A 26,330-nucleotide genomic window follows, 5' to 3' on the forward strand; every position below is an offset into this window, starting at 1 on the left:
CAGATTCATTCATGTCATACACAATTACACATGCAAACCCAAGTACACATCTGATACATACTCATCTTGCCTCACACTATAATGACTGACAGTCTGTGCATGGAGCAGCTGGAGGAATAAATTCAAATTACATAGAATAAACAATACTGCCCTGCTGTTACTTCATGTAGCAGCAATTCTCCACATTTACATCCCTGCAGGGCATTTGTTAGCTATTCTTTAGCCAAACAAAGTGACTGGGCTTACGTTGCAGTGATTGAGAGAGGAAACGCACACACAGCAGCTAGCATAGTCTTCTACTGCTGTCCACAAAGCTGAGGGTGAAGCATGTTCCTCAGGGGGACTTGGACGGTTGAGGGTAAATAATTAATAACTTCATCATCGGTGGAATGAGTGGATGTTCTTCAGAGCTACATGGACTGAGTGCTGACCGGGGATGCTGTTGAATTACTACAGACTGTACTTTGGTTACGAAGACATGTTGTTTGCCCACAGAAACAGTAATGCAATAGAAACCCAGTGAAGGGGTTATTATTTCTATTCCGTGTAGTCTTTACAGCTCTGTTTACCCAGCAGTGTGCCAAATGACATAAGTGCCTTAATGTGCGCTTGTTTTTTGTTTGTTTTTTTAATTCATCTACCCAGTACATAATCTGCTCCAACATAATGTATATGCACTAACGACCAACAAAACATGTACATACACATGCAGTAAACACAAACACAATGAGCTATCCTAAGGGAATATGCTTGCTTTTGAATACGACCACCAAAGCTCAGTTTTCATTCAGGTTTTCACGCCAGCCAACTTAGTGTGAAGCCCATCTACTACGAGCAGCATCAGAAAAACACTAATTTGAAATGTATAACTGCTTTAGTCAGTGTTTTTACCTGTTTCAATCACCAGGTCTGTTTGTTTTGGACAGGAAGAGACCTCAGCAGATGATTCGGCTCCCTGTGAAAACCTCCTCAACAATGAACACTGAGGGAATTCTGACCAGGTGTTTCAGCTGGTTGCTAGATGCCACTAAATCCCCTTAAATCTTATGCTCTTAACCTTCAAGTTAAGCTGTTTGAGCACAAGTGAGAAGCACAAAACATTATCACATCTATAATCTATAATACATAGAAATGTCAAATATGAATATATTCTCTCTTTAATGCCCTATCTGTGTCTCTCTTTCTGTTTTCTCATTGCAAATCCCAGTTTCAGGATCCTCACCTTCACTTTGTCTCATTAACATTCATCCTCTTTAATTTCTTCTCTCTCTCCTGTGCCTTAAAGTACAGATCAAGGGGTGTGTTTTTGCCGAACCTTCAAAATTTTCTACCGCCCTGACTAATAGTCCAAGTGTTCACAGAAGGCACACCACACTGCACGAAACTACACAGTGTAAGGAGTGATGGGATGATCCTTTCTTAATGAGTAAGAGGAGACATTAAAGAGTGAGCAGCTGCTGCTGAACTGATCAGGCTTTCTAATAAATTTTACCTTCATATGGAAATCAAAACTGGACATGAACTAGCCTACATCTCCTCCTTCTCCTAGAGGCTATCTCCATTAACTGCTCTCATTAATCATCTTCCACTTGCTTCAGAGGCTCATATACATACTGTATATATCCCACAGTTATTCACCCTTCATTCACCTTGGAGTTTCTGCAACAGAAATCGGCGTATACTCTGTTACTGTCCTTACCTGTCTCATCGAATTCACATACATGTGTTTAGCTTGATGAAGTGGGTTTGGCTACGGTAGAGGAAGCCGCAGTGCTGCTATTAAGCATCCAGCTGGACAAATATCACAAGCAAATGAGATGAAACAGAGGACGAATCCTCTCATCAATACAGAAAATGGCTACGCAGTACATCACTGCTACAAGAAGGATGAAGTCAATTAAGAAGCAGTTTACAGATAAATAACCACACAAGAACGAACATCCGAATGATCCAACAAAATAAATGCCGGACAAATAATGTTACTTTATATTCCAATGATATCACATCAGAAATATATGAAAAATTATTTTTTTAAAAACAAATACTCCCAGAATGAGGTCCTTATCAATGATTTGAGGAATTGCATGAAAGCTACAGCTGGTAACTTTTTATAAAACATAACTATTGCTAATAACATATTTGCTGAAACTGTCTCTATATCCAGACAGTAGTACATGAGACAGATAATATGTTGAACTGGGCAGTGCTGATCAAATATGAATCAAGATTCTGTTTCCTGTGTCTCGTCTCAAAGGTTTTCGGAAACATAATTTAATTCAATTTTCAATTTTATTTATAAAGCCCAATATCACAAATCACAATTTGCCTCACAGGGCTTTACAGCATACGACATCCCTCTGTCCTTAAGACCCTCACAGCGGATAAGGAAAAACTCCCCAAAAAAAACCCCTTTAACGGGGAAAAAAAAAACGGTAGAAACCTCAGGAAGAGCAACTGAGGAGGGATCCCTCTTCCAGGACGGACAGACGTGCAATAGATGTCGTACAGAACAGATCAGCATAATAAATTAACAGTAATCCATATGACACAATGAGACAGAGAGAGAGAGAGAGAGAGAGAGAGAGAGAGAGAGATGCAGGTAATGACAGTAGCTTACAACAACATTAATGAAAGTAATAATATTATAGTTATAGTTCTGGCTACTGTGGTACAATATGTTGAAAGTATGTATTAGTATCAGACAGTATACTTGTGTGACAATAGTCATATGTGTATAATAACAGTAGAAGTATGACTAATGACTAATGATGGCAGCAGCAGCAGGAGGCATCTGGCAGGACCACGGCAGCAGCACAACCACACACGTCACACTGTCCAGGCACCGCTGCGGTATGAGTTATTCTGAGAGACAGTGGAGCACAAAGGCTCCGGAGAAGAAGCCGAGTTAGTGACATCCAGAATGGCCGAGTTAGCAAGATGCAGTAATAGGATGAGAGTGAGAGAGAGAGAGAGAGAGAGAGAGAGAGAGAGAGAGAGAGAGAGAGAGAGGGAGAGAGAGGGAGCCCGGTGTATTATAGGGGGTCCTCCGGCAGACTAGGCCTAAGTCAGCCTAACTAGGGGCTGGTACAGGGCAAGCCTGAGCCAGCCCTAACTATAAGCTTTATCAAAGAGGAAAGTCTTAAGTCTAGTCTTAAATGTGGAGACGGTGTCTGCCTCCCGGACCGTAACAGGAAGATGATTCCACAGGAGAGGAGCCTGATAGCTGAAGGCTCTGGCTCCTGATCTGCTTTTGGAGACTTTAGGGACCACGAGTAACCCTGCGTTCTCAGAGCGCAGTGTTCTGGTGGGATAATATGGCACTATGAGCTCTCTAAGATATGACGGAGCTTGACCATTTAGAGCTTTATAAGTTAACAGTAGGATTTTAAATTCAATTCTGGATTTTACAGGGAGCCAGTGCAGAGAAGCTAAAACAGGAGAAATATGATCTCGTTTCTTAGTTCCTGTTAGTACACGTGCTGCTGCATTCTGAATTAGCTGGAGAGTTTTTAAGGACTTACTAGAGCTACCTGATAATAGAGAGTTACAGTAATCCAGCCTTGAGGTAACAAAAGCGTGGACCAATTTTTCTGCATCTTTTCGGGTCAGGATAGGCCTAATTTTCGCAATATTACGCAGATGAAAAAATGCAGTCCGTGAGGTTTGCTTTAAATGAGAATTAAAAGACAAATCTTGATCAAATATTACTCCGAGGTTTCTTACGGTAGTGCTAGAGGCCAGAGCAATGCCATCTAGAGAAACTATGTCATCAGATAAAGAGTCTCTGAGTTGTTTGGGGCCAAGAACAATAACTTCAGTTTTGTCTGAATTTAACATCAGGAAATTGGTGCTCATCCAATTTTTTATGTCTTTAAGGCAGTTATGGAGTTTAGTTAATTGATTACTTTCTTCTGGCTTCATCGATAAATACAACTGTGTATCATCCGCATAACAATGGAAGTTTATAGAGTGATTTCTAATGATGTTACCTAAAGGAAGCATATATAGAGTAAATAGGATTGGTCCGAGCACAGAACCTTGCGGAACTCCAAAACAAACTTTGGTACGTAAGGATGATTCATTACAAACGTCAACAAATTGAAAACGATCAGATAAATAAGATTTAAACCAGCTTAGTGCTGAACCTTTTAGGCCAATTAAGTGATCCAGTCTCTGCAGTAGAATTTGATGGTCAATTGTGTCAAACGCCGCACTAAGATCTAATAAAACAAGAACAGAGACGAGTCCTTTGTCTGAAGCAATCAGAAGGTCATTTGTAATTTTAACTAGAGCTGTCTCAGTGCTATGATGCACTCTAAATCCTGACTGAAATTCCTCAAATAAATTATTATCCTGGAGAAAATCACACAGCTGGTCTGCGACTACTTTCTCAAGGATCTTTGACATAAAGGGAAGATTAGATATTGGTCTATAGTTGGCTAACACCTCTGGATCCAGGGTGGGCTTTTTTAGGAGAGGTTTAATTACAGCTACCTTAAAAGACTGTGGTACATAGCCTGTTAATAGGGATATATTGATCATATCTAATATATGAGTGTTAACTAAAGGAAAGACCTCCTTAAGTAGCCTAGTTGGGATGGGGTCTAAGAGACACGTTGATGATTTAGATGAAGAAATCACTGCGGTCAATTCTTGAAGAGAAATTGGGGAGAAGCAATCTAAATATATATTAGATTCTACAGCTGTGTTTGAGGTTAGATAGGTAGGCCTACCATCCGAGGGCAGGAGGTCATGAATTTTGCCTCTAATAGTTAGAATTTTGTCATTAAAAAAGCTCATAAAATCATTACTGCTAAGGGCTAAAGGAATACAAGGCTCAATAGAGCTTTGACTCTCAGTCAGCCTGGCTACAGTGCTGAAAAGAAACCTGGGGTTGTTCTTGTTTTCTTCTATTAATGCTGAGTAATAGTTTGCTCTGGCATTGCGGAGGCCCCTCTTATAAGTTTTGAGACTGTCTGTCCAGATTAAACGAGATTCTTCCAGTTTGGTTAATCGCCAATTCCTTTCAAATTTTCGCGATATTTGTTTTAACCTACGGGTTTGAGAGTTATACCAAGGAGCAAACTTTCTTTGCTTTGTTAACTTCTTTTTAAGAGGAGCTACAGAGTCGAGCGTTGTTCGCAGCGAGCCTACGGCGCTATCAACAAAATGATCAATTTGGGAGAGGTTAAAGTCGGCACGGGAAACCTCTGTTACTGAAGGTATTGGTATTGAATTTAACGACGAAGTAATCTTTTCCTTAAATTTTGTGACAGCACTATCTGATAAACATCTAGTATAGTAACTGTTGCTAAGTGGCGTGTAATCGAGTAAAAAGAAATCAAAAGTAATCAGATAATGATCTGATAGCAAGGGATTCTGTGGAAAGACTTTTAGGTTATCAATTTCAATTCCATACGTCAGAACTAGATCGAGGGTATGGTTAAAACAGTGAGTGGGTTCATGTACACCCTGACTGAAGCCAATGGAGTCTATTAATGAGATAAACGCGGTAGCCAGGGAGTCATTATCAACGTCGACATGAATGTTAAAATCGCCTACAATAATAACTTTATCTGATTTAAGAACTAAACTGGATAAAAACTCTGAGAATTCAGATACAAATTCAGAATACGGGCCAGGAGCACGGTACACTATAACAAATAAAAGTGGCTGCGAGGTTTTCCAGGTCGGATGTAAAACACTAAGAACGAGGCTTTCAAATGAATTATAATCTAGTTTAGGTTTAGGGCTGATTAACAGACTAGAGTTAAAAATGGCTGCAACTCCCCCTCCTCGGCCGCTGCCTCGAGGAATGTGGGTATTATTATGACTGGGAGGAGTGGACTCATTTAGACTAACATATTCATCTTGACACAGCCAGGTTTCAGTGAGACTGAGTAAATCAATATGATTATCTGATATTAATTCGTTTACTAACACTGCTTTAGACGATAGAGACCTGATATTTAACAGTCCGCATTTAATTCTCCTGTTTTGTCTTTCTGTCACAGAAGAGGTTTTAATTTTTATGAGGTTGTTATGCACAACTCCTCTTTGTTTAATTTTAGATTTAAATAATTTAGGTGGTCGGGGGACAGACACCGTTTGTATAAAACTATGAAAACTATGGCTGGGTAACTGAACTAGAAGCTCAGAGAGGCGTTTAGGACTGCAACTCTCTGTCCTGGTCTCAACTCTGGGTTGTCAGGGATTTAAATTACTAATAAAATTTGCCAGGTTCCTAGAAATGAGAGCAGCTCCATCCAAAGTGGGGTGAATGCCGTCTCTCCTAATAAGACCAGGTTTTCCCCAGAAAGTTTGCCAATTATTAACAAAACCCACATCGTTTGCTGGACACCACCTGGACAGCCAGCGGTTAAATGATGACATGCGGCTAAACATGTCATCACTGGTCAGATTTGGGAGGGGTCCAGAGAAAACTACGGAGTCCGACATCGTTTTTGCATATTCACACACCGAGGCAATATTAATTTTAGTGACCTCCGATTGGCGTAACCGGGTGTCATTGCCGCCGACGTGAATAACAATCTTACTGAATCTACGTTTAGCTTTAGCCAGCAGTTTTAAATTTGATTCAATGTCGCCCGCTCTGGCCCCAGGGATACATTTGACTATGGCCGCTGGTGTTGCTAATTTCACGTTCCTCAGAATAGAGCTGCCAATAACCAGAGTTTTATCCTCAGCGGGTGTGTCGCTGAGTGGGGAAAAGCGGTTGGAAACGTGAACAGGCTGGTGGTGAACCGTGGGCTTCTGCTTGGAGCTGTGCTTCTGGCGAACCGTAACCCAACCTCCCGGCTGAACGGGAGTTACCGGAGGACAGTTAGCAGAGGCTAAGGCTATGCTATGTGGCTCCGCACCGGCTACAGGGGGCTGGCTAACTACCGCAGCTTTTGAATGGTTTTCCATGGTGCGGAGCCGCGCTTCTAATTCACTAAGCCTCGCCTCCAACGCAGCAAATAAGCTACACTTATTACAATTACCACTGTCGCTAAAGGAGGCAGAGGCATAACTGAACATTTGGCACACCGGGCAAGAAAGAGCAGGAGAAGGAGAAGCCATGGCTAAGCTAAAGTAGCTAACAAGGCTAAGAGCGTGCAAACAACAGCTAAGAGATTAGCGAGAAAGTCGTAGAAAGAAGGAGAGCTATAAGTGCTTAAACAGAACCAGTGTGGGTTATGACTTGAAGTAGACGTTAAAGCAGCGTTAAAGCAACTGAGGTGAGAAAGCAGGCTAGCAGAATTCACCAGAGCAGTACAGAGACACTGTCACAGAAACACCGGAAATGACACAACTCGCTTACCGCAATACGTCAGCACGTGAGTAATTTAGTGTACTGTTTAGCTGTAAAATGAGAAAGTTTGTGATCCACATTAAAAACAATTGGGCCAAAACCAAGCACTGCCCACCTGCCAGAACAAAGTGACTTATCTAGGCTCCCCTCAAACCCAGACTTCAATGTTCAGTGTTTTTTTTAGGTGGAAATACATGTGTTTGGGAAGCAGTGAGCATACTACTTCACAAGTTGTGTCTAAGTTAATAAACCCATGTTTTGACGTAGTTTTGCTGTTGTTAAATGTGGTCCCCCAGTCAATCAATATGTTTGCTGTTTTCCATGGAGGCATGTGAGAAAAAAAGCTTTCCTCATGAATTCAAGGTAACATGACATGACTGACATACAGTACAGGCCAAAAGTTTGGACACACCTTCTCATTCAATGCGTTTTCTTTATTTTCATGACTATTTACATTGTAGATTCTCACTGAAGGCATCAAAACTATGAATGAACACATGTGGAGTTATGCACTTAACAAAAAAAGGTGAAATAACTGAAAACATGTTTTATATTCTAGTTTCTTCAAAATAGCCACCCTTTGCTCTGATTACTGCTTTGCACACTCTTGGCATTCTCTCCATGAGCTTCAAGAGGTAGTCACCTGAAATGGTTTCCAACAGTCTTGAAGGAGTTCCCAGAGGTGTTTAGCACTTGTTGGCCCCTTTGCCTTCACTCTGCGGTCCAGCTCACCCCAAACCATCTGGATTGGGTTCAGGTCCGGTGACTGTGGAGGCCAGGTCATCTGCCGCAGCACTCCATCACTCTCCTTCTTGGTCAAATAGCCCTTACACAACCTGGAGGTGTGTTTGGGGTCATTGTCCTGTTGAAAAACAAATGATCGTCCAACTAAACGCAAACCGGATGGGATGGCATGTCGCTGCAGGATGCTGTGGTAGCCATGCTGGTTCAGTGTGCCTTCAATTTTGAATAAATCCCCAACAGTGTCACCAGCAAAACACCCCCACACCATCACACCTCCTCCTCCGTGCTTCACAGTGGGAACCAGGCATGTGGAATCCATCCGTTCACCTTTTCTGCGTCTCACAAAGACACGGCGGTTGGAACCAAAGATCTCAAATTTGGACTCATCAGACCAAAGCACAGATTTCCACTGGTCTAATGTCCATTCCTTGTGTTTCTTGGCCCAAACAAATCTCTTCTGCTTGTTGCCTCTCCTTAGCAGTGGTTTCCTAGCAGCTATTTGACCATGAAAGCCTGATTCGCGCAGTCTCCTCTTAACAGTTGTTCTAGAGATGGGTCTGCTGCTAGAACTCTGTGTGGCATTCATCTGGTCTCTGATCTGAGCTGCTGTTAACTTGCGATTTCTGAGGCTGGTGACTCGGATGAACTTATCCTCAGAAGCAGAGGTGACTCTTGGTCTTCCTTTCCTGGGTCGGTCCTCATGTGTGCCAGTTTCGTTGTAGCGCTTGATGGTTTTTGCGACTCCACTTGGGGACACATTTAAAGTTTTTGCAATTTTCCGGACTGACTGACCTTCATTTCTTAAAGTAATGATGGCCACTCGTTTTTCTTTAGTTAGCTGATTGGTTCTTGCCATAATATGAATTTTAACAGTTGTCCAATAGGGCTGTCGGCTGTGTATTAACCTGACTTCTGCACAACACAACTGATGGTCCCAACCCCATTGATAAAGCAAGAAATTCCACTAATTAACCCTGATAAGGCACACCTGTGAAGTGGAAACCATTTCAGGTGACTACCTCTTGAAGCTCATGGAGAGAATGCCAAGAGTGTGCAAAGCAGTAATCAGAGCAAAGGGTGGCTATTTTGAAGAAACTAGAATATAAAACATGTTTTCAGTTATTTCACCTTTTTTTGTTAAGTACATAACTCCACATGTGTTCATTCATAGTTTTGATGCCTTCAGTGAGAATCTACAATGTAAATAGTCATGAAAATAAAGAAAATGCATTGAATGAGAAGATGTGTCCAAACTTTTGGCCTGTACTGTACAAATGGTCATTTTGTGGGTGAAGTATGCCTTCAAGGCCTATATCAGTCGATACTGTGTTTTAATTACTCATGCATAATCCCATGCACCCACACAATGTTACAGTTAAATCACCATAATCCAACAGCCACACAGTGAACCTGTTTTGGCCTTGCACCCAGCCCTTCTACATTACCTAAATAGAGCAGGAATTGTTTTCTAAGCAATCTCTACATTCATACTGATGACAGTCAATTTCACTGAGAGCTACTTTTCACCACAATAAGCCTGACACCCGTGTCTGGCCAGAAACACTGTTCACACTGAGGTCTGCAAGCCTTTATCATATTTACAAGTGCAACAGTGTGTAAGCTCTACAGCTGACAGTTGTAAAGCCTGCCACCTCTGAAACCATGAAGGAGCAATGCTGCCATCTAGTGACGAAGAACTGAGTTGCATGTACCAATGTGCATTTTAGGTGGCCTGCAATGAAATACCACCACAACTCTATATAAACTCATTAGCTGGAGGAAACACACACACAGTCAACCACACACCTATACCAGACTATAAAGAGCATGGTGCACATTCAAACTGACAGAGAATGAAGAGCGAAAATATCAAACAACGTGAGTGTGGTGTGAATTATATATACGTTATCAACTCAAACATGAGCCAAACATGTCCGTATTCACCACACTACCTTCAGTCCACCTCCCTCACTGTAGCCTAACGTACGCTGAATATTAAACTACCAAGAGCTTTTTCTTTTGACAGCAGGATGCTGATGAGTATCGCCTGTCTCACCGTGTGAAGCAGTGGTGGCAGACATCTCTGGCCAGTTTACCGGACACACAGCAGGCCAGCGGCTCGGCGGAGTACACCAGCTCTCCCTTCTTGATCCTGGCTGTTGCGCGCAGACCGTTGCCTTTACCCGGACTGACAAAACGCTCCAGCTTCGGTGCCATGTTCGGTTTTCCCTCCTCATGAACCGAATAGTGTTTACATCCGTATGCACAATCTGTGCGTCATGCCGTAACACGTGCGCACGATTGTCATTTTCGTTTTTTTGGTTAGCGACGGCTTGACCCACCCTACTCGCCCCCTGGTTGGCTAGTACTCGTTGCCTTCGTTGTTGGATTGGTTAGAGTTGAGTAAGAATCTCAGGGTAAGCCAATCAGAGACAAAGTAAGACAGAGTGGGGCGGGTCCCTCTCTAAAGCGTGTTAGTTGATGTTAAATGAGCTTTTGTATAGATGCCTGTGGTCAACACAAGCTTGGGATATTTTCACGTATTGTTCTACGACATAAATGCGTCATTGAGTGTTTATGTGTCTTAAAAAACGCAGTTGCTAAAAAGTTGCTCAAAGAAACTATAAAACGTCATCATGCCGAACACGGCTTTGCAGCCTCCTTGTGCTGGTGACGTTGAGTCATGCGACGGTGGTGTAGTTCGTTCAGTGCTTAAGGTTAGCTTTATACTTCTGACAATTGTATTAATACTTAAAAAATATTTTAAAAAGTCGTCATCCCTTGTAAAGATTATCATGCTGAAAAAAACATGTAAATATCATAAACATTTGTTCAACACAGATCTTATTTTCTTTAATAATCCACAATTTAATGGAAAATCCTGTTGGCTGTTGACCAGAAGACCTAACATTACTCATTAAATAATTTAGACAGTTTTAAGCGTAGATTTGCATTATAAGAAATCAAATCTTAACAGAAAATCCATCCCACTGCATTTATTGAATTTTTTTAAAGCGAATACTGATCCAGGATTCATCTCTGTTTTATAAAAAATGTTGTAGCCATTTTAGTTTTATCACTCATTGCTTCATACTCAATCACATTAAACCCCCTTTCGCTAACGTTTTAGTACATCCCGTTGTCTCACATAAAATAAATAAAGTTGAATATGTTTGATTAGTTCGTTTAGCCCTAATTAAATGTCCGGAGTGGCTAGTGCAAAAGCTACGTAGGCTAATTCCAGATAGTGTTTCAATATTAGTGATAAAATACGTCAATAAATCCCTCTGTAACCAAGCTTTGACAATATACTTGCTATAAACTTACTATACCAGTCTCAATATTTAGATTTTAAACATCTCGTTTTAACAACTCCTACGTTGTTAAAGCGATGCCGGAAGTGATCGGCGGTGAACACTCTCGCCTCGCTTGCACAGTCTTTGTACAGCTGTTTCACGTTGCTAATATTCTGCGCAAGATGTTATCCACGATTTACACGCAGGGCAGCGATGCAAACAAGCCCGCTGGAAAATAAAGGGATTCTTGTGTGGCCGCCTTTTGGATAAAAAGGGCCCCTGTCTCTCTTCGCCCACTATGCGGAGGCCAAACAACACCGACGTCGCCCGTATAGGTCGCGTATAACGGGTATTTTATGGAAGGTGGGACGAGGTTGTGAGGCTGGGGAGTCGGGACATTGGCTGAGCTGAGGAGAGGAGCGTTAGCAAGCTAGCTGTGGTGACAGGACCACTTATAACGGAACAGTGAGTACAGCGACCCGTTGGCTCGGTCATCATGGCTACGAACGGTAACAACTTAACGCCTGGGATGGGAGAAATCATCCAGCTGAACGTCGGGGGGACGAGGTAAGCTTCGTCAACAGGACAGCCTGCGACATGATGGTTGTCATAGGGGACATTTGAGCTATGGCTACAGACGTGTATGGTGTTGCTGAAGTAAGTTAGATACACCACTCAGGGTTGTTTACTTTGTCAGTAACTACTCTTCTTCTTATCTCTGTCACACACACACACACACACACTAGGGTTTCTTGATGAATTTCCTTAGCAAGCAGCATTAACAGCATGCCTCTACCATCTACCATTGTCATGCCCATGATTGACCCTACATTTTCACAAAGTGTTTGTAATAATCACACTATTGTGTCTTTACACTTCAGGTTCAGCACCTCCAGACAGACTCTGATGTGGATCCCTGACTCTTTTTTCTCAAGGTTGGTTTACTGTTGTCAGCATTTGGACTCTCTGCATAGAATAGATGTGTACTGTTTGTGCAACTTGAGAATCATTGGAAATATTGCCAGCTTCAATGTACTGTTAGAGGGTTTGCATTACGAGGAACATTTGGCTGTGTATGACTGAATGTGTCTGCATAACCACAGTAACGTTGTAACTCGCACTGCACATATTTCAAGGCAGGCTTAAACCTGACCGTACTCAAATGCAATAAATTTAATTTGTCTAGACGCCCCCTGAAATTAGGCTAATGAGACTGTACTAGGACTGTTGCTACAGCGTTTAGGAATTCTCCCAGAAAGAGGTCAAAGACTCAGTGAGCGTGCTGTAGTGCTCTTGCAACCCCGTAAAACAACATGTGTATTACATAATTAATGTTATGTAGTGACGTTCATTGTCTTGTCTCTGTTTTGCGTCTTACGTCTACCATTCTGGTGATGGAGGATGTCAGGGGATTATGCATACTGAGGGCTATGATTAGGAGAAGGAATATCAAGTCAGATAAATTACTTTCATTAAGTGAGGCAAGTGTATTCATCCAGTATTCAATGTGAACACTGACAGTCATCCCTTGCTTTAAGATTTCTAGGGGTTTGGAAACTGTTATTACAATGTTTGGAGTAAGTATATTTGTCTGGGCTTATGTGAATGTTTTCACATGTATCTAGAGAGTTATTTAAATGTGAGTGTAATCCACTGTTAAAGAGGAACAGCTGATCAGGGCTGGGCAAATACCAAAGTCAGAACAAACTCAAACACTGGGCTGAGCTCACAGTGTGACAACAGCTGACCAAGTAGTGCTGAATGCCTGTCAGACTGTCTGCCAGTGCACCTGTCTGCCTGCCTGCCTGTCTGTCAGTCTCTCTGTCCCCAGCTGTCTGCAGTCAGTATAAAGTCATTCTTCACACACACACACACACATGCAGCACATGCTGATGCAGCAGTAATCTGTAGTTCAACAGGTAAGAGTCACTGTGCAAACTGTTTGTGTGTTTAGTTCAGGTAGTGTAACACAGCTAGTGAGGGGAAATTGAGAAGTCTTTAGTTAAGTGGAGCACTGTGTGTGTGTGTCTTTTCCAGTTTGCTGAGTGGAAGGATATCCACTCTTCGGGATGAAACTGGAGCTGTGAGTATAGCGTTTTTTCCTTCTTATTCAAAAACGATATCTGCTGGCATCTGAAATTTTCCAAAAGCTTCCAGCAGACAGGACCTGCCATTTGTAAGATTATATGTGCAAGATCAAGAGGACATATCATATCATTTGAGACAATATTAGACCATATCTGTGGTCCACACCACACAGGCAGTGTTTCATCATTTAATTTCATCCACTCTCCAGTTGTTAGACAGTGTGCTGTTCAGTGCAGGGCTACAGCTAATGATCATTTTAAATAACAGCTTCATATTCCAATTATTTTTTAGTGACTTCAAGTATTAGAAATTAGTTTTTAAAAAAATGCCATGGTGATTTGAAAACAATTACTTGTCTTTAAGTGGTTGATTAAACCCTGCATTCCTATTATAATATTTGTTCCTCCACTTCTAGATATTCATTGACAGAGACCCTACAGCTTTTGCACCAATTTTGAATTTCCTTCGAACCAAAGAATTGGACCTGCGGTAAGGAAGGAGTCATGACACCATTCAGAAAATATCCCTGAGTGTTTATATTAAGAAGACATTATGTTGAATTGTAACCAGAGTCTTACTGAATACCTCTGCTTGTTCTCTCCCTGCAGGGGTGTCAACATCAGCGTCCTGCGGCATGAAGCAGAGTTTTACGGGATAACTCCTTTAGGTGAGTTGCTTGACAGAGTTTTGGAGGAAATGGAAGTAGCAGCCTTGTTCTTAGCACAAATGGTGGTAAATAGTGGTACATATAGATATTATGGAAGCCTCATAATGCAGTTGCCTTATATTAAGTTTGTAAAGAGCAGTCACTACATGTCTACGACATCACCAGGTGCTACATGCCTGCTGGCTGTTAGGGTACAGTGTGGGCAGCCATAGTGAAAGTGAACTGAGAAATGTTCTAATGTTGTTTTGGCTTCAAATACAACATGACCAAGGTCAAAACCTTATTACTGTTATCTGCATGTACACTAATGCTGTTTTACTTCCTGTTTCGGTGTTTGTAACTTCCCTGCATTGTCTGCACTTGAATGGGAAAGTTACCTTTGTGAGAACTGATCACCTGCTTTAGATCATTATGTGCACAGCAACATACGATACAAAGCGATGTAGTAACATACAATTTAAAATACAGCAGTGGGCTTCAACGCAAAAACAGGATCTAATCATTAATGAACGTTATAACTTAACAATAAAAACAATAATTTTGTCAAAGTTAAAAACAAAATGAGGAAATAGAGTTTAAGGTCTAAAATCAGTAGAGTGAAAGGAGGATGTATTATAATACCCATATAATAGACCATCAGTAATTATAATCACCCATTACCAGGGTGTCTGCAGGTCCATAAAGAGTCGCAAAATGTCTTAAAGTCTTGTAAATATTATGCTTTAATAGTCTTAAATTAAATTTTAATATCCGTGAGGTTTTAAATGACACAAACATTTCACCTAATTTTATTTATCCATATTTTAATTTATTTTTGTCAAAACAAGAATCTCTTTGCGTGAAAGTCCACATTACTGATGTTATAAATCTTTGAACCTACTACTGAATCTAATACTGTCTTTTTACTACATACTTGCACGTATCTGTTTGAAAAGTGTAGTTAAACCTAACTCACTCTAATAACTATATTACTACTTTAAACCTACCTCTGCACAGGATACTTACCTTGATACTTACCAGCAGTGTTTGAATATAAAAGGTGAATTTATTTAAAAAAATTAACATTAAAAGGTTTTTAAAAAACATTAAATTTAAGTGTCTGATACCTCTAGACACTCTAATGTTTTATAGTAATTAAACAAGTAGTCAGTCTTGAAAAAATATCTATCATGTTACTCTGGTCATTATGGGCTCATTTCAGTTTTTGTGCGTGTGCTCATGTCTGTACCTGTGTGTGTATGTGCATTTGTGCAGTACGGCGCCTGCTGCTGTGTGAGGAACTAGACCGCTCGTCGTGTGGTAGTGTTCTCTTCCATGGTTACCTGCCGCCCCCAGGTAAAGGCATGAAACTGAGAAAGAAAATGAACTGAAAATTCAGTTCAACCAATGTTCCAAAAACAGTTACAGGAAGGAAACAACCTGGTTTTAAGTCACAGAGTATTATAAAAATACAAATCCGCACACATTCCTGTTTATAATTGTCAGTGTATCTTTCCTTGACAGCCATCCCTGCCCGCAAGTCCAGCCCTGCTTCATCAGCCTCTGGCTCCTCCTCTGATGAGCGACCGGGTCCGAGTGGAGCAGAGGGCTTCACCCGTGTCGGTCCCCCTCCTCACCCGTCCCTCACTGCCGCACCTGGAACAGGCGACAACCACAAACTGGGTGAGAGTTTATAAGAGTAGCAGATGTAGCAATGAATTATAATTTGACAGTAACCCTGCTACACTGCCCAGCATTCACAGTGTGTCTGCCACATCTATACTGCTTTTGTGCTACCTTATCTATGTTTCTGCATGTTCATATGATAGTCACATCTGTATGTGTGTGACAGTAAGAGAGTACATGTCCTGTTTATGCTCGTCCACATGTGCGTGTGTTTCTGTGAGTGTGCATTAATGCTGGAGCTAATGTGACCTGACACATCCTTTTACTGCGCTGACTGAGGTAGCCTAGTTTCTCATCGGCCCGCTCTCTGTTGAGGATGACATCAGAGAATATAGTTAGCTGCGATGAACAAAGAGCGTATGTGCTCTGGACTGATGCAGAAAGATTTGGGATGGCTGTTTTATATCATGTAATGATGGTAAAGTAAATACACTGATCCCTGCCTGCTTCTACACCTTTGAGTCACATTTTAGTCAGCGATTCAGATGATGACAAATGATGAATAATGATGTTAAAACAAAAGGGAAATTCAGTTGGATCATCAGGCTACATAAGTGCTATGTGAATGTGTATTTTGTGTGTGTGTATATACAGGTCCTGTGGTCGACCCCAGGAAGGTGCTGATTATAGCAGGTCACCACAACTGGATTGTAGCAGCTTATGCTCACTTTGTCATCTGCTACAGGTAAAACTGCCACAGCATGGTCAGTTCAAACATTCCTCATCCACTCTATAGTTCAAAAGGGGAGGATAAATAATTTATGATGGGAAGATGGAGTCATTATCTGTTGTGTCTCACATTACTCACTGTGCCAGTAAAGTAGTTGTCATCTTTGGCTCCACTTATTGTTTTTGTTAATTCAAGCAGATAAGTTGAGAGCAAACTGTTCTTCGGTTTAATAATTAAGAAAAAATAAACCCTTTTTTCCAACAGCCTTGTTATGCATTGTGAAAATTTCAACGTGTAATAAAGGTGGTAATAAAAGCTGCCTAAAAACAAGTGAGGTAAAAATGGAAAAAAATTCTAAGTGGACCTGATTGTGAACAAGTGTATGAAAAATAAATTTCAATCATTAAAGTCTATATCAGATCTTTTTTATCCCATGCACATCCAACTTTTTCAAAACACACTTATGAATTCATAACTGTCCTTGTTATATAAAGCACAAAACACTGTATTGTTGCTGACCTTCTGAGTAAGATTAAAAGCAGAGGTAAATGCTTGTCTGTGTGTGTGATCAGGATAAAGGAATCTTCTGGATGGCAGCAGGTGTTTTCCTCTCCCTACCTTGACTGGACCATTGAACGCATTGCACTAAACGCAAAGGTGGTAGGTGGCCCTCATGGAGACAAGGACAAGATGGTGGCTGCCGCCTCTGAGAGCAACATCATCCTCTGGAGCATCCAAGATGGAGGCAGTGGAAATGAGATTGGTAAATAGAGAGTTACTGTATCTGCTTGTGTCTGTGTGTTTGATCAAAGTGAAACTGACCTGACTGGACTTTGAAAAGTGTGATCTAACTCCCTCCTCTCCCCGCCACCTCAGGTGTGTTCAGTCTCGGTGTACCTGTGGATGATCTCTTCTTCATCGGGAACCAGCTGGTGGCTACGAGCCACACAGGGAAGGTTGGGGTGTGGAATGCAGTCACGCAGCACTGGCAGGTAGGAGGGCCTGTATGTGTGTGTGTGTGTGTGTGTGTGTTTGTGTAAAAGAGATGTAGAGAGATGGTGCACACAGTATCATTTCATAACTCAGAATAGCCTTCTTTCAAGATAAGATAATGTTTTACTAGTTTTACTTTTACCACGACTAGATGGGATAGTGCAAAAGAATTACAAAGCATATAATAAGTAAACAGTTGAAAACAAAACATAAATAGAAAGGCTGAATGACTGAATTCACATTACTGCATGAGGGAGTATAGATATAGTATACACTGATGTTGCACATAAGTGATGAATTGTCAGTTAGTATTATGTGCACATTTTCTGTGTAACTTTTTTTATTGGATGACAGATTAAAACGGTGCATAGAAAAAATATAGACTTGTGTGCAAAGGCTGTAACACCTGATTGTGAGTTCTTCTTTTTGTGTGTGTGTGTGTTCAAGGTTCAAGATGTGGTTCCTATTACCAGTTGTGACACAGCAGGATCCTTCCTGCTACTGGGCTGCAACAATGGGTCCATCTACTACATTGGTACACACATTTACACACACAGTTTCCTATCACCTGCCACTCAGTTTATTGGATGTTTGTGAATTTAACTGAAGTGACTTTGTGTGATGTTTAGAAAATGCTTCTAAGAGCGCCTTGATGATTTTTTTTAAAGAACAGTAATTTTTATTTAAATGATTCTGAGTCAACACAGGGATTGGATACTGGATCTAGATTTTATAAATTCCTCTCAAACCTCAACACATTAACATTTCGTCTTCTTCTTCTTTTCAGACATGCAGAAGTTTCCACTGAGGATGAAGGATAATGATCTTCTAGTGACGGAGCTTTATCATGACCCTTCAAATGATGCCATCACTGCGCTGTCCGTCTACCTCACACCTAAAACCAGTCAGTACACAAGTCTTTCTTAAAAACATAAAACTCGGCTGTCTATTCAGTCGAAAGATACAAATACTTTTGAAATTGGTGTACGTGACCAGAGAAATCAAAGAAAAGTGGCTGTGGTATTTGCTTTTGCTCAAGAGGTAGAAAACCTATAACTACCAGAATGCACTGTGCCGCACTGGACCAATAAACACGGCGACTGATGGGTTATAAAATGTGCGTTTGGTCATTTCAACACAGGAAACAATAAAGCAGCCAGCTGGTAACAAATGGTCTTGTATTACTGCCAAGCAGTACACTAAAATATGTTTCTAAAAGCTTTTAAGCTGAGAAATAGGCAACGCAGTAACAGAATCTTGGTTCATATTTCATCAGCACTACCTATTTTGGTCTCAGTATTTTCAGCCTCTGTTTTTACAGTACAGGAAACAGTATGATGCCCACTTGCTGTCCATAAATTCTCATATTAAAGCCATACAGTGCAATATAATATGTCTATGAAAACAGTTTAGGTGAGGAATATGCAATACATAAAGGGACAGTTTTGGGTGTAACATAAATCACAATTGTTGACCTGACATTAAAAATGTTGTGTGTGTATTTGTGTGTCTTTCTGTCCTCCCCCTCCGTCTTGCTGCTCTCTCAGGTGTGAGTGGGAACTGGATAGAGATAGCTTATGGGACGAGCAGCGGTGCAGTGAGAGTGATCGTGCAGCACCCAGAGACGGTGGGATCGGGCCCCCAGCTCTTCCAGACGTTCACTGTGCACAGGAGCCCAGTGACAAAGATCATGCTGTCTGAGAAACATCTGGTGTCAGGTGAGGAAGGTGTAGCAGGTTGGAGGATAAGACAGTTTCTCTGCTGATAGAGGGAACTGGAGGGGGTAATAGAGGAGTGACACATCAATCTCTCTTTGTTACACACCCCTCTGTATACCTGTGATTGTCATCTTGTGTCGTTTTTCTGTGTGTGTCAGTGTGTGCAGACAACAACCATGTTCGGACATGGACGGTGACCCGGTTCAGAGGGATGATTTCCACCCAGCCAGGCTCCACCCCTCTGGCCTCCTTCAAAATACTGTCCCTGGAGGAGACGGAGAGCCACGGCAGCTACGGCTCTGGGAACGATATTGGTGAGAGATTAAGTAAGAGAAGTTTAGAGGAAATATAAGAATATAAGAAGGGAAGATTGATCAATATGAGGGAAAGATAGATGCATCTACAGTAAATGGAGGAAGAAAGGGATCATCTGATACTATCCCGGCAAAAGATTGGGATTGACATTGGTAGTAACAAATGGATTTTATCTTTGCATTCAAATTCAGTAGATAGCAGATACTCTCTGTGTAGATATGAAAAAGTGTGTCACCAGCTGTGACAGCCTTGACACACACTAAATACTGGCGACATGTCTGAAACTGCCAACAGGCTTTAACTGTAAATTGATTATTGCTTTAAAGTAGCTACAAGGAGTTTTCATTATTGTGTCATTTTGGGTAGTTATTATCACGCTGATGTATCTTCAAGTGTTAGTTTTAGTTATTTGATGCTATAAAAAGGGGTCTGACAACATAATTGACAGCTATGTGTGTCAGGCGGTGTGCTTGCGATCAATGAACACTGGTAAAACAAATGTGTGGGCAGGAACTTAATACTGCGGTGACTGCTACTGCACAGACTCTGGCTCCAAATGACATCACCAGCGCAAGATGGCAGCGGCTGTATCCGGGATATTTTGGCTTCATTTTTGTTCTCTGGGAGAGACTGATTGTGTCTCCTGCCCTCAGGTCCATTTGGAGAGAGAGATGATCAGCAGGTGTTCATACAGAAGGTGATCCCCATCACCAATAAACTGTTTGTGAGGCTCTCATCTACTGGAAAGAGGTTTGATATTCTCCATCTGTCTCTCTTTCAACTTTGCTCCTGATTTTTATCTATCTTATATTGTTACAAACTGGGACTGTGCTTCATCTCACTGAGTTTCTTTCTTTCCCACTGTCCGTCAACTTATCTGTAGGCGTTTAGTATTTCTGTTTGACCTTTGCCTCATGCTACCTGTTTACGTTTGTGTTTGTGTCAGGATCTGTGAAGTGCAGTCAGTGGATGGGACCACCATCTCTTCCTTCATGGTGCGGGAGTGCGAGGGTTCGAGCCGGATGGGGTCGCGACCTCGGCGCTATCTGTTCACTGGTCATGGCAACGGCAGCATCCAAATGTGGGACCTGACCACAGCGATGGACACCGCCAACAAAGGAGAGGAGAAGAAGAGAGAGGGTGAGCAGAAAGAGATGGATAGGGGGAGAAAGAGGGGAGACAGAACTGTGTGTGCTTGTGGGAGAAGAGATGAAGAACAGTAATGTAAGAAAGCATGTCTGTGGCTGGTTTTACTCACCTGCAAAAAAAAAACAAAATCCTGGAAATACAGTAGACTATTTCTAGGATTCAATATTATTGTTTTACTTTGATGAAATACTGTAAATGTGTGTTCTGAAGCTGCTTTTGTGTTTGACACAGATGTAGGTGGGCCCACAGAGGAGGAGCTGCTGCAGCTGTTGGACCAGTGTGACCTGAGCACCTCCCGCTGTGCTACACCAAATATTAGCCCGGCCCCCTCCATGCTGCACCACACACGCCTCAGAGAGTCCTGCTCAAGGTTAGAAAGTGCTCACATACCACATTAAAGGAATGCTTCACCCACAAAATGACCATTAGTGTATCAGTTACTCATCGCGTGTTGAATTCTTGAATCCGTATAGAAAACTGTTTCTCTCTCATGCCTCCATTGCAAACAAAGAATCCAAAAACAGAGAAAGTTCTTGATGAGTTTATCAGGTCGTATGGTCAGTGCTTTGCTGGGGTCCTGACCTTTGGATCCTCTACTCCAGAGAGTTGACTAATCATCTGGTGTTGTGACACAAAACGGCAGTTTCTTGGTTTAAATAAAAAACAACCAATGAGCACTGTTGGGGGGGCTAACAATTTGTCTTCTTAATATCACCTGACATTGTAGTTTGTTTTACTTGGCTCTGCTCCATTGCACTCTTTAAACCCTGGCAAAATAAGTATGTTGGCATGGCTACACATCAGTGGAGTTAACATTACATTAGATTCGGATTCATTGGTTAGGGAAAATTGAATCCCCCTCCCCCACGAAACTCGGAGTGGATACAATGTCAGACTGAAGATGGAAACCGAGAGTAATGAGGTGACAGTTCTGTGAAATCTGGCAACTCAGTTCTTCCCAAACACATGCTTTTTTGCAAAAACCTCACTATTCAAAACACTTCCCCATACAAGTAATGTTCATGGGGTAAGCACATGCATTTGAACTCTGCTTGTGCATTGCATTTTTAAATTGTGCATTTTGCAGTTTTTTTTAAATAGTAAGGTATTAGTGAAAATAAACGTGTTTGGGAAACACAGAGCACACAACTACATAAATGAGACTTGGATTATACTGCACAAGTTGTGTGAGAGTTTGTAGTTTGGGTCATCCTAGTTTTAATGGACACCGGAGGACTGTGTATCACTGGGTTTAATTGAGACTGTGCAATAAGCCACTAAATGTCTTTTAAACTACCAAAGAAAGGAGTAAGAATCACCCATCTGAATGTTTGTAGCCTAAAAAATCAGGTACAAGAACTAAGTTCTCTGCTGCTTAAAAATGCTCTACATGTTACAGCTGTGTCTGAAACACACTGAGATGCATCTGCTTTAGACACTAAGGTGGCGATACAAGGGTATGACATATTCATACATGACAGAAATAAGCATGGGGGAGGTTTACTGTTTTACATTCAAGATCATATACCGGTCAAAATAAGAAAAGATCTAAGTTTACCAGATGTGAAAGTGCTGTGGCTTTAACCTTAGTGGGCTGTTGCTACAGAGCACTCAGCTCTAATACACAGTATTTTTAGGACATATGCACAATGGTAGTCACAGATACTGACAGAGACATACTTTGTTGGAGACCTTAACATTGACTGGTTCTCCAATACATCTACACTGCAAAAAACATCTCAAATTCAAAGTAACATGGGGTAATTGATTTACAAATGATTACTTTGTGGGTGAAGTATTCCTATAAAGACAAACAGGCAGATGGACATGCATATAAAATAAGAAACCAATCTGCTACTCATCTTCCCTATCTCGCTACAGATACATGCGTACATACATTTATACACAAAAGAAGGATCTGTTTGTCTCAATACTGTGATCACAACATCACAGTAAATAACAGTGAGAAGTGTTGTGAAGGTGTTTTCAATGACCACTGAAGCTCTTACCTGTCTCTTGTATTTCTGTCAGTCTGCAGTTACAGGCCCAGGAGCCCATTCCTGAGAGCCAGGCTACGTATGGAGCTGTGCGACCCTACAGAGAGAGCCCCCTGCTGGCCCGTGCTCGACGAACTGAGTCCTTCCACAGCTACAGGTGAGATCATGTTTGTCTCATAGTACAAATACATTAAAGAGTCGCTTCACCCATATTACAAAACACATTTCTTCACAGACACCTAGCGGTATCAAGCCAAGCACATCATTTGCTATGGAGACGATACACTGTCTCGTCTCGTCACATTGGTGTGAACTGGCAGGTTTTCAGAATGTCGCAGCCCGGTGCATCGCAAGTAGTCGCAACTTTCAACTCGTCACAAATCTCTAGTCTGAACTGGGCTTTATAGTGGTGCTCCATGTCCTGAAGAGCCTCAGCACTTTTATCTTTCTTTGTTCTACTCACACCTGATTGGAAAGATCTAGTACTTTTAGCCAATGAAGAACAGGGAGGAGTGAAAAATATGCACTGCTGTCTCTCTCCAGAACCACAAGTGAGGACCATTAGCACCTGCAGTTTTAAACACATCCTCTCTGTGTGATAATAATCTGATTATGCTACAACTACGCTTGGAAAACGTTGAGTTGTCTCTGTCTGCATTTTATTTCTTTATCTATCCACCTGTACCTGACTCCATCCATCCATTTTGCTGTAGAGACTTCCAGAACTTCAGCCTGAGTCGAGGTATTCTGGACAGCACTGGCCAGACGTCCACACAGGGCCTCAGCCAGACCCTTGATGTCCGCCGTTCGCTCTGTGACTTTGGCCCTGACGACAGTGAGAGGAGAGCCTCAGCCATGGAGTTCTGGGCGTGCCGAACAGCCAGCTCAAGCTCGAACACAGTTATGGGAGCCATGACGACCGCTGGTGTTTCCGGGATGAAGACAGAAGGCAATCAAGAGTCACTACGACAACCTCCTGACAGCCCGGTTCCCGGAGGTGACGTTAGGCGAAAGGTGCTCCCACAGCCAGAGGAGGGAGAGAGTGGGGGATCAGGGGGAGAGGGGGCAAAGGTGGAGGGAGGTGTCAGGAAGAGAGGAGTACTAGAAGGAGGCTTTCTGGGGAGGAAGAAGGCTCCCCCAGTCCCCCACCTCGCCTCTGTGCCGTCTGGATCGGAAGGTGGTGGCAGCGACTCATCTTCCAATGCTTCCCCCTCCCCAACAAAACTCTCTTCCTCCACCTCACCCAGACACAGGAAGCTGGCGCCTGAGCCGTCCAATCAGGACAGCAGCCTGTGACGGAGAGTGCCCACCACCCTTTTCTTTTGGTACCCAGTCGGAGGAGTCATCTTGTAGATGCACATTTTGGAGATGAGTTCTGGATATCACAGCAGAGGAGGAATGTGGCTTTGAGGAGTAACTGGATAAAGGACCTTCTTCTGCAGGAACTCCAACACACGATGCTAACATGCTTTAATGAGTCTGTGTCTCAGGACGAGTCAAATATACTCTGTTTGCTTTTTATGCTGAAAAACTCGAATTTAAACCATACACCTTTTATTTCATTTAAAGGAACAGTTCACGCCCAAATCAAATATACATATTTTTCCTCTTACCTGTAGTAGTGTTTATCAGTCTGGATTGTTTTGGAGTGAGTTGCCGAGTGTTGGGAGACACTCATAGTACTACATAGTACTACAGGTACAGGGGAAAATATGTGTTCTTGATTTGGGGGTGAACTATCATTTTAAGTCAGTGAAACTCAAACATTGGTGTCATACATTTGACTACAAAATCTATCTAACATGACGAAGCAGTTGCAACACCCCTACGTCAACAGCATGCCATCTCAACCAAGGCAGGAATACATTTTGTTTTTGATCTTTTAAGGGATTTTAAGTTTTATCAAAGTTATCCTCCGGGTACAACTGGAGCTCCAACTATCTCAGTTTGCTTTTGGTGTAACAGATGATGGGTGATGAGGTTCACACTTTCAGGCACAAATAGCAGCAATTTGCCAGCTTGGAGAACCGCTGAAATTGGTTTCTCTCCATGTGTTGATGTACAGTAACTACAGGAACATGCAAAAGTCCATCTGGCCAGGTATTATCAAGGGCCTGTTGTTGCTGCCTGTTAGGTTGAAGCACAAGCAATAGTAAGGCTACCAATGTGTAGCTTGAATCTTAAACTCATCAAGGTTCATCAAAATAACAAGCACATATGCACAGCACAGTGCTAGTAAAAGGCTGAGGGTTTTAAACACTATCCAAGGAGCCTTTTATCCTATGGGATCCTCTAATGGAGCAAAAGGGAATTAACAAATGCACAGTTTGTACTTTTATCAAATATTTAAAGTGTTTTTATTGACTTAAAGTCTGGCAGGAATGAATTTGGCCAGACCCTGACCTAACTTGTTCAAGCTTACCCAAAACTCCTGCTTACAAACAGAAAACAAAGAAATACTGTCATTATCAGAAACTTCAAAAAATAACCCATCACAAAAATTCAATTTACAATAATATGAAAGATGAAAAAGTGTGAAGTTATTTCGGGAGATTTACCAAACAAATTGACTAATCATTTCAGCATTTCAGATTAATCAAAAGGATCAGGACCCTTTAAAAACTCATGATAACGTCTCTCTGACAATAAGTGCAATATGTCGCACAGTGAATTTTACTGAAACATACCTGAAATATGTCGTCCTAGCTGGAACCATGGCACCCACCTGAACCCTAATGTGTATCCACTTTTCTGCAGCTAGAGACACATTAATTCTGTTGTTGAAGCAGTGACATAAAAAGCCAACGTTTAGCTAACAGTAAAATAATTTTGCAGCTCCTACATGCAGTAAAACCTTGGAATCCTGCAACTAACTGAACTAAATGAACTGTGGTCGTTTTAAATTTGACCAGTTACACTTTTGCTTTTTCTGCTATAATGAGCCAAAATTTCTGCTGCCTAATCCAACACAGCAGCAATTTAGGAAGGAACTTTCAGAAGAAAAAAACAAATTAGTGGCACACATGTGGAAAGCTTACTGTTAGAGGCAAGTTTTAGGTTTTATTTGTGTTTGTTTGACTTCTTTTAGAGTTTAATCCATCATAAAGATCACATTTAGACAAACAGTGACAGCAAGCAAATATACAGACACGTTCCTCTGTGTCTAAACAGAGAAACTATTTGGTATGCCACTGTTCAGACAGCTACAAAAAGGAAAAACTGTTTGTGTTCCTGTCAACTCAATCTATTCTTCTCACAGTGGTGCCTGTGCAAGATCACGCTAATTATCATTATGTTATATATTTTTTTACAGTATCACAATACAACTACACTCAGCTCAATACAAGGACCTGGTACACTACATCACTTTACTCCTGTTGCAACAGAACGTGTCTTGTTTTGTTTCAGATGACTGTCGCAGTGCCTTATTTAACTTGTTTGACAGTTATCAGCCTGTTTTCATTGAAAAGGATTCTGACCAAAGGCTTATGACGACTGTGGAGCCACGTGACGGACCTGTCCACTCTGGCTCTGGCTAGAACTGTCTCATGATAGATTTACAGCGGGCCAGATCAGATTCTCTGAGTGGTCATTGAAGATAGGCTTCACAGTACATTTTAAATCATCAACACTTACTGTAAATTGTAGATAACATTGACAAAGATGAAAACTGGAAAGTCCGTCTAGTTGTGAAGGCCTTAAAGGACAGGTTC

The 26,330-nt window shown here is 41.6% G+C and overlaps 2 protein-coding genes across 3 annotated transcripts in view; one reads left to right on the forward strand and one right to left on the reverse strand.

Annotated features, from left to right (window-relative positions):
- Positions 1-10,361, reverse strand: part of smyd3 (SET and MYND domain containing 3) — a 119,326-nt gene extending 108,965 nt beyond the window's left edge. The window contains exon 1 of the mRNA XM_033626507.2: positions 10,116-10,361. Within this exon, the coding sequence (XP_033482398.2) occupies positions 10,116-10,276 (161 nt within the window). The 5' untranslated portion in view covers positions 10,277-10,361. The remainder of the gene's footprint in view (positions 1-10,115) is intronic.
- A 1,346-nt stretch (positions 10,362-11,707) lies between these two features.
- Positions 11,708-25,059, forward strand: kctd3 (potassium channel tetramerization domain containing 3). Of its 2 annotated transcripts, none has more exons than XM_078160643.1 (19): positions 11,708-11,922; positions 12,237-12,290; positions 13,393-13,438; positions 13,859-13,932; positions 14,052-14,110; positions 15,365-15,445; positions 15,614-15,772; positions 16,370-16,460; positions 17,018-17,208; positions 17,322-17,437; positions 17,886-17,973; positions 18,226-18,342; positions 18,986-19,156; positions 19,315-19,482; positions 20,125-20,221; positions 20,418-20,611; positions 20,852-20,990; positions 22,652-22,774; positions 23,331-25,059. In XM_078160643.1, the coding sequence occupies exons 1-19, from the start codon at positions 11,852-11,854 to the stop codon at positions 23,911-23,913; spliced, it is 2,622 nt and encodes an 873-aa protein (XP_078016769.1). In that variant the 5' UTR covers positions 11,708-11,851; the 3' UTR covers positions 23,914-25,059. The 2 variants fall into 2 exon arrangements, with proteins under 2 accessions (XP_078016769.1, XP_033483170.1); XM_033627279.2 differs by having other exon boundaries at positions 19,315-19,470.
- The last annotated feature ends 1,271 nt before the right edge of the window (positions 25,060-26,330 follow it).

This window comes from Epinephelus lanceolatus, chromosome 2 (genome assembly GCF_041903045.1).
Source record: "Epinephelus lanceolatus isolate andai-2023 chromosome 2, ASM4190304v1, whole genome shotgun sequence".
Taxonomy (NCBI): Eukaryota; Metazoa; Chordata; class Actinopteri; order Perciformes; family Serranidae; genus Epinephelus; species Epinephelus lanceolatus.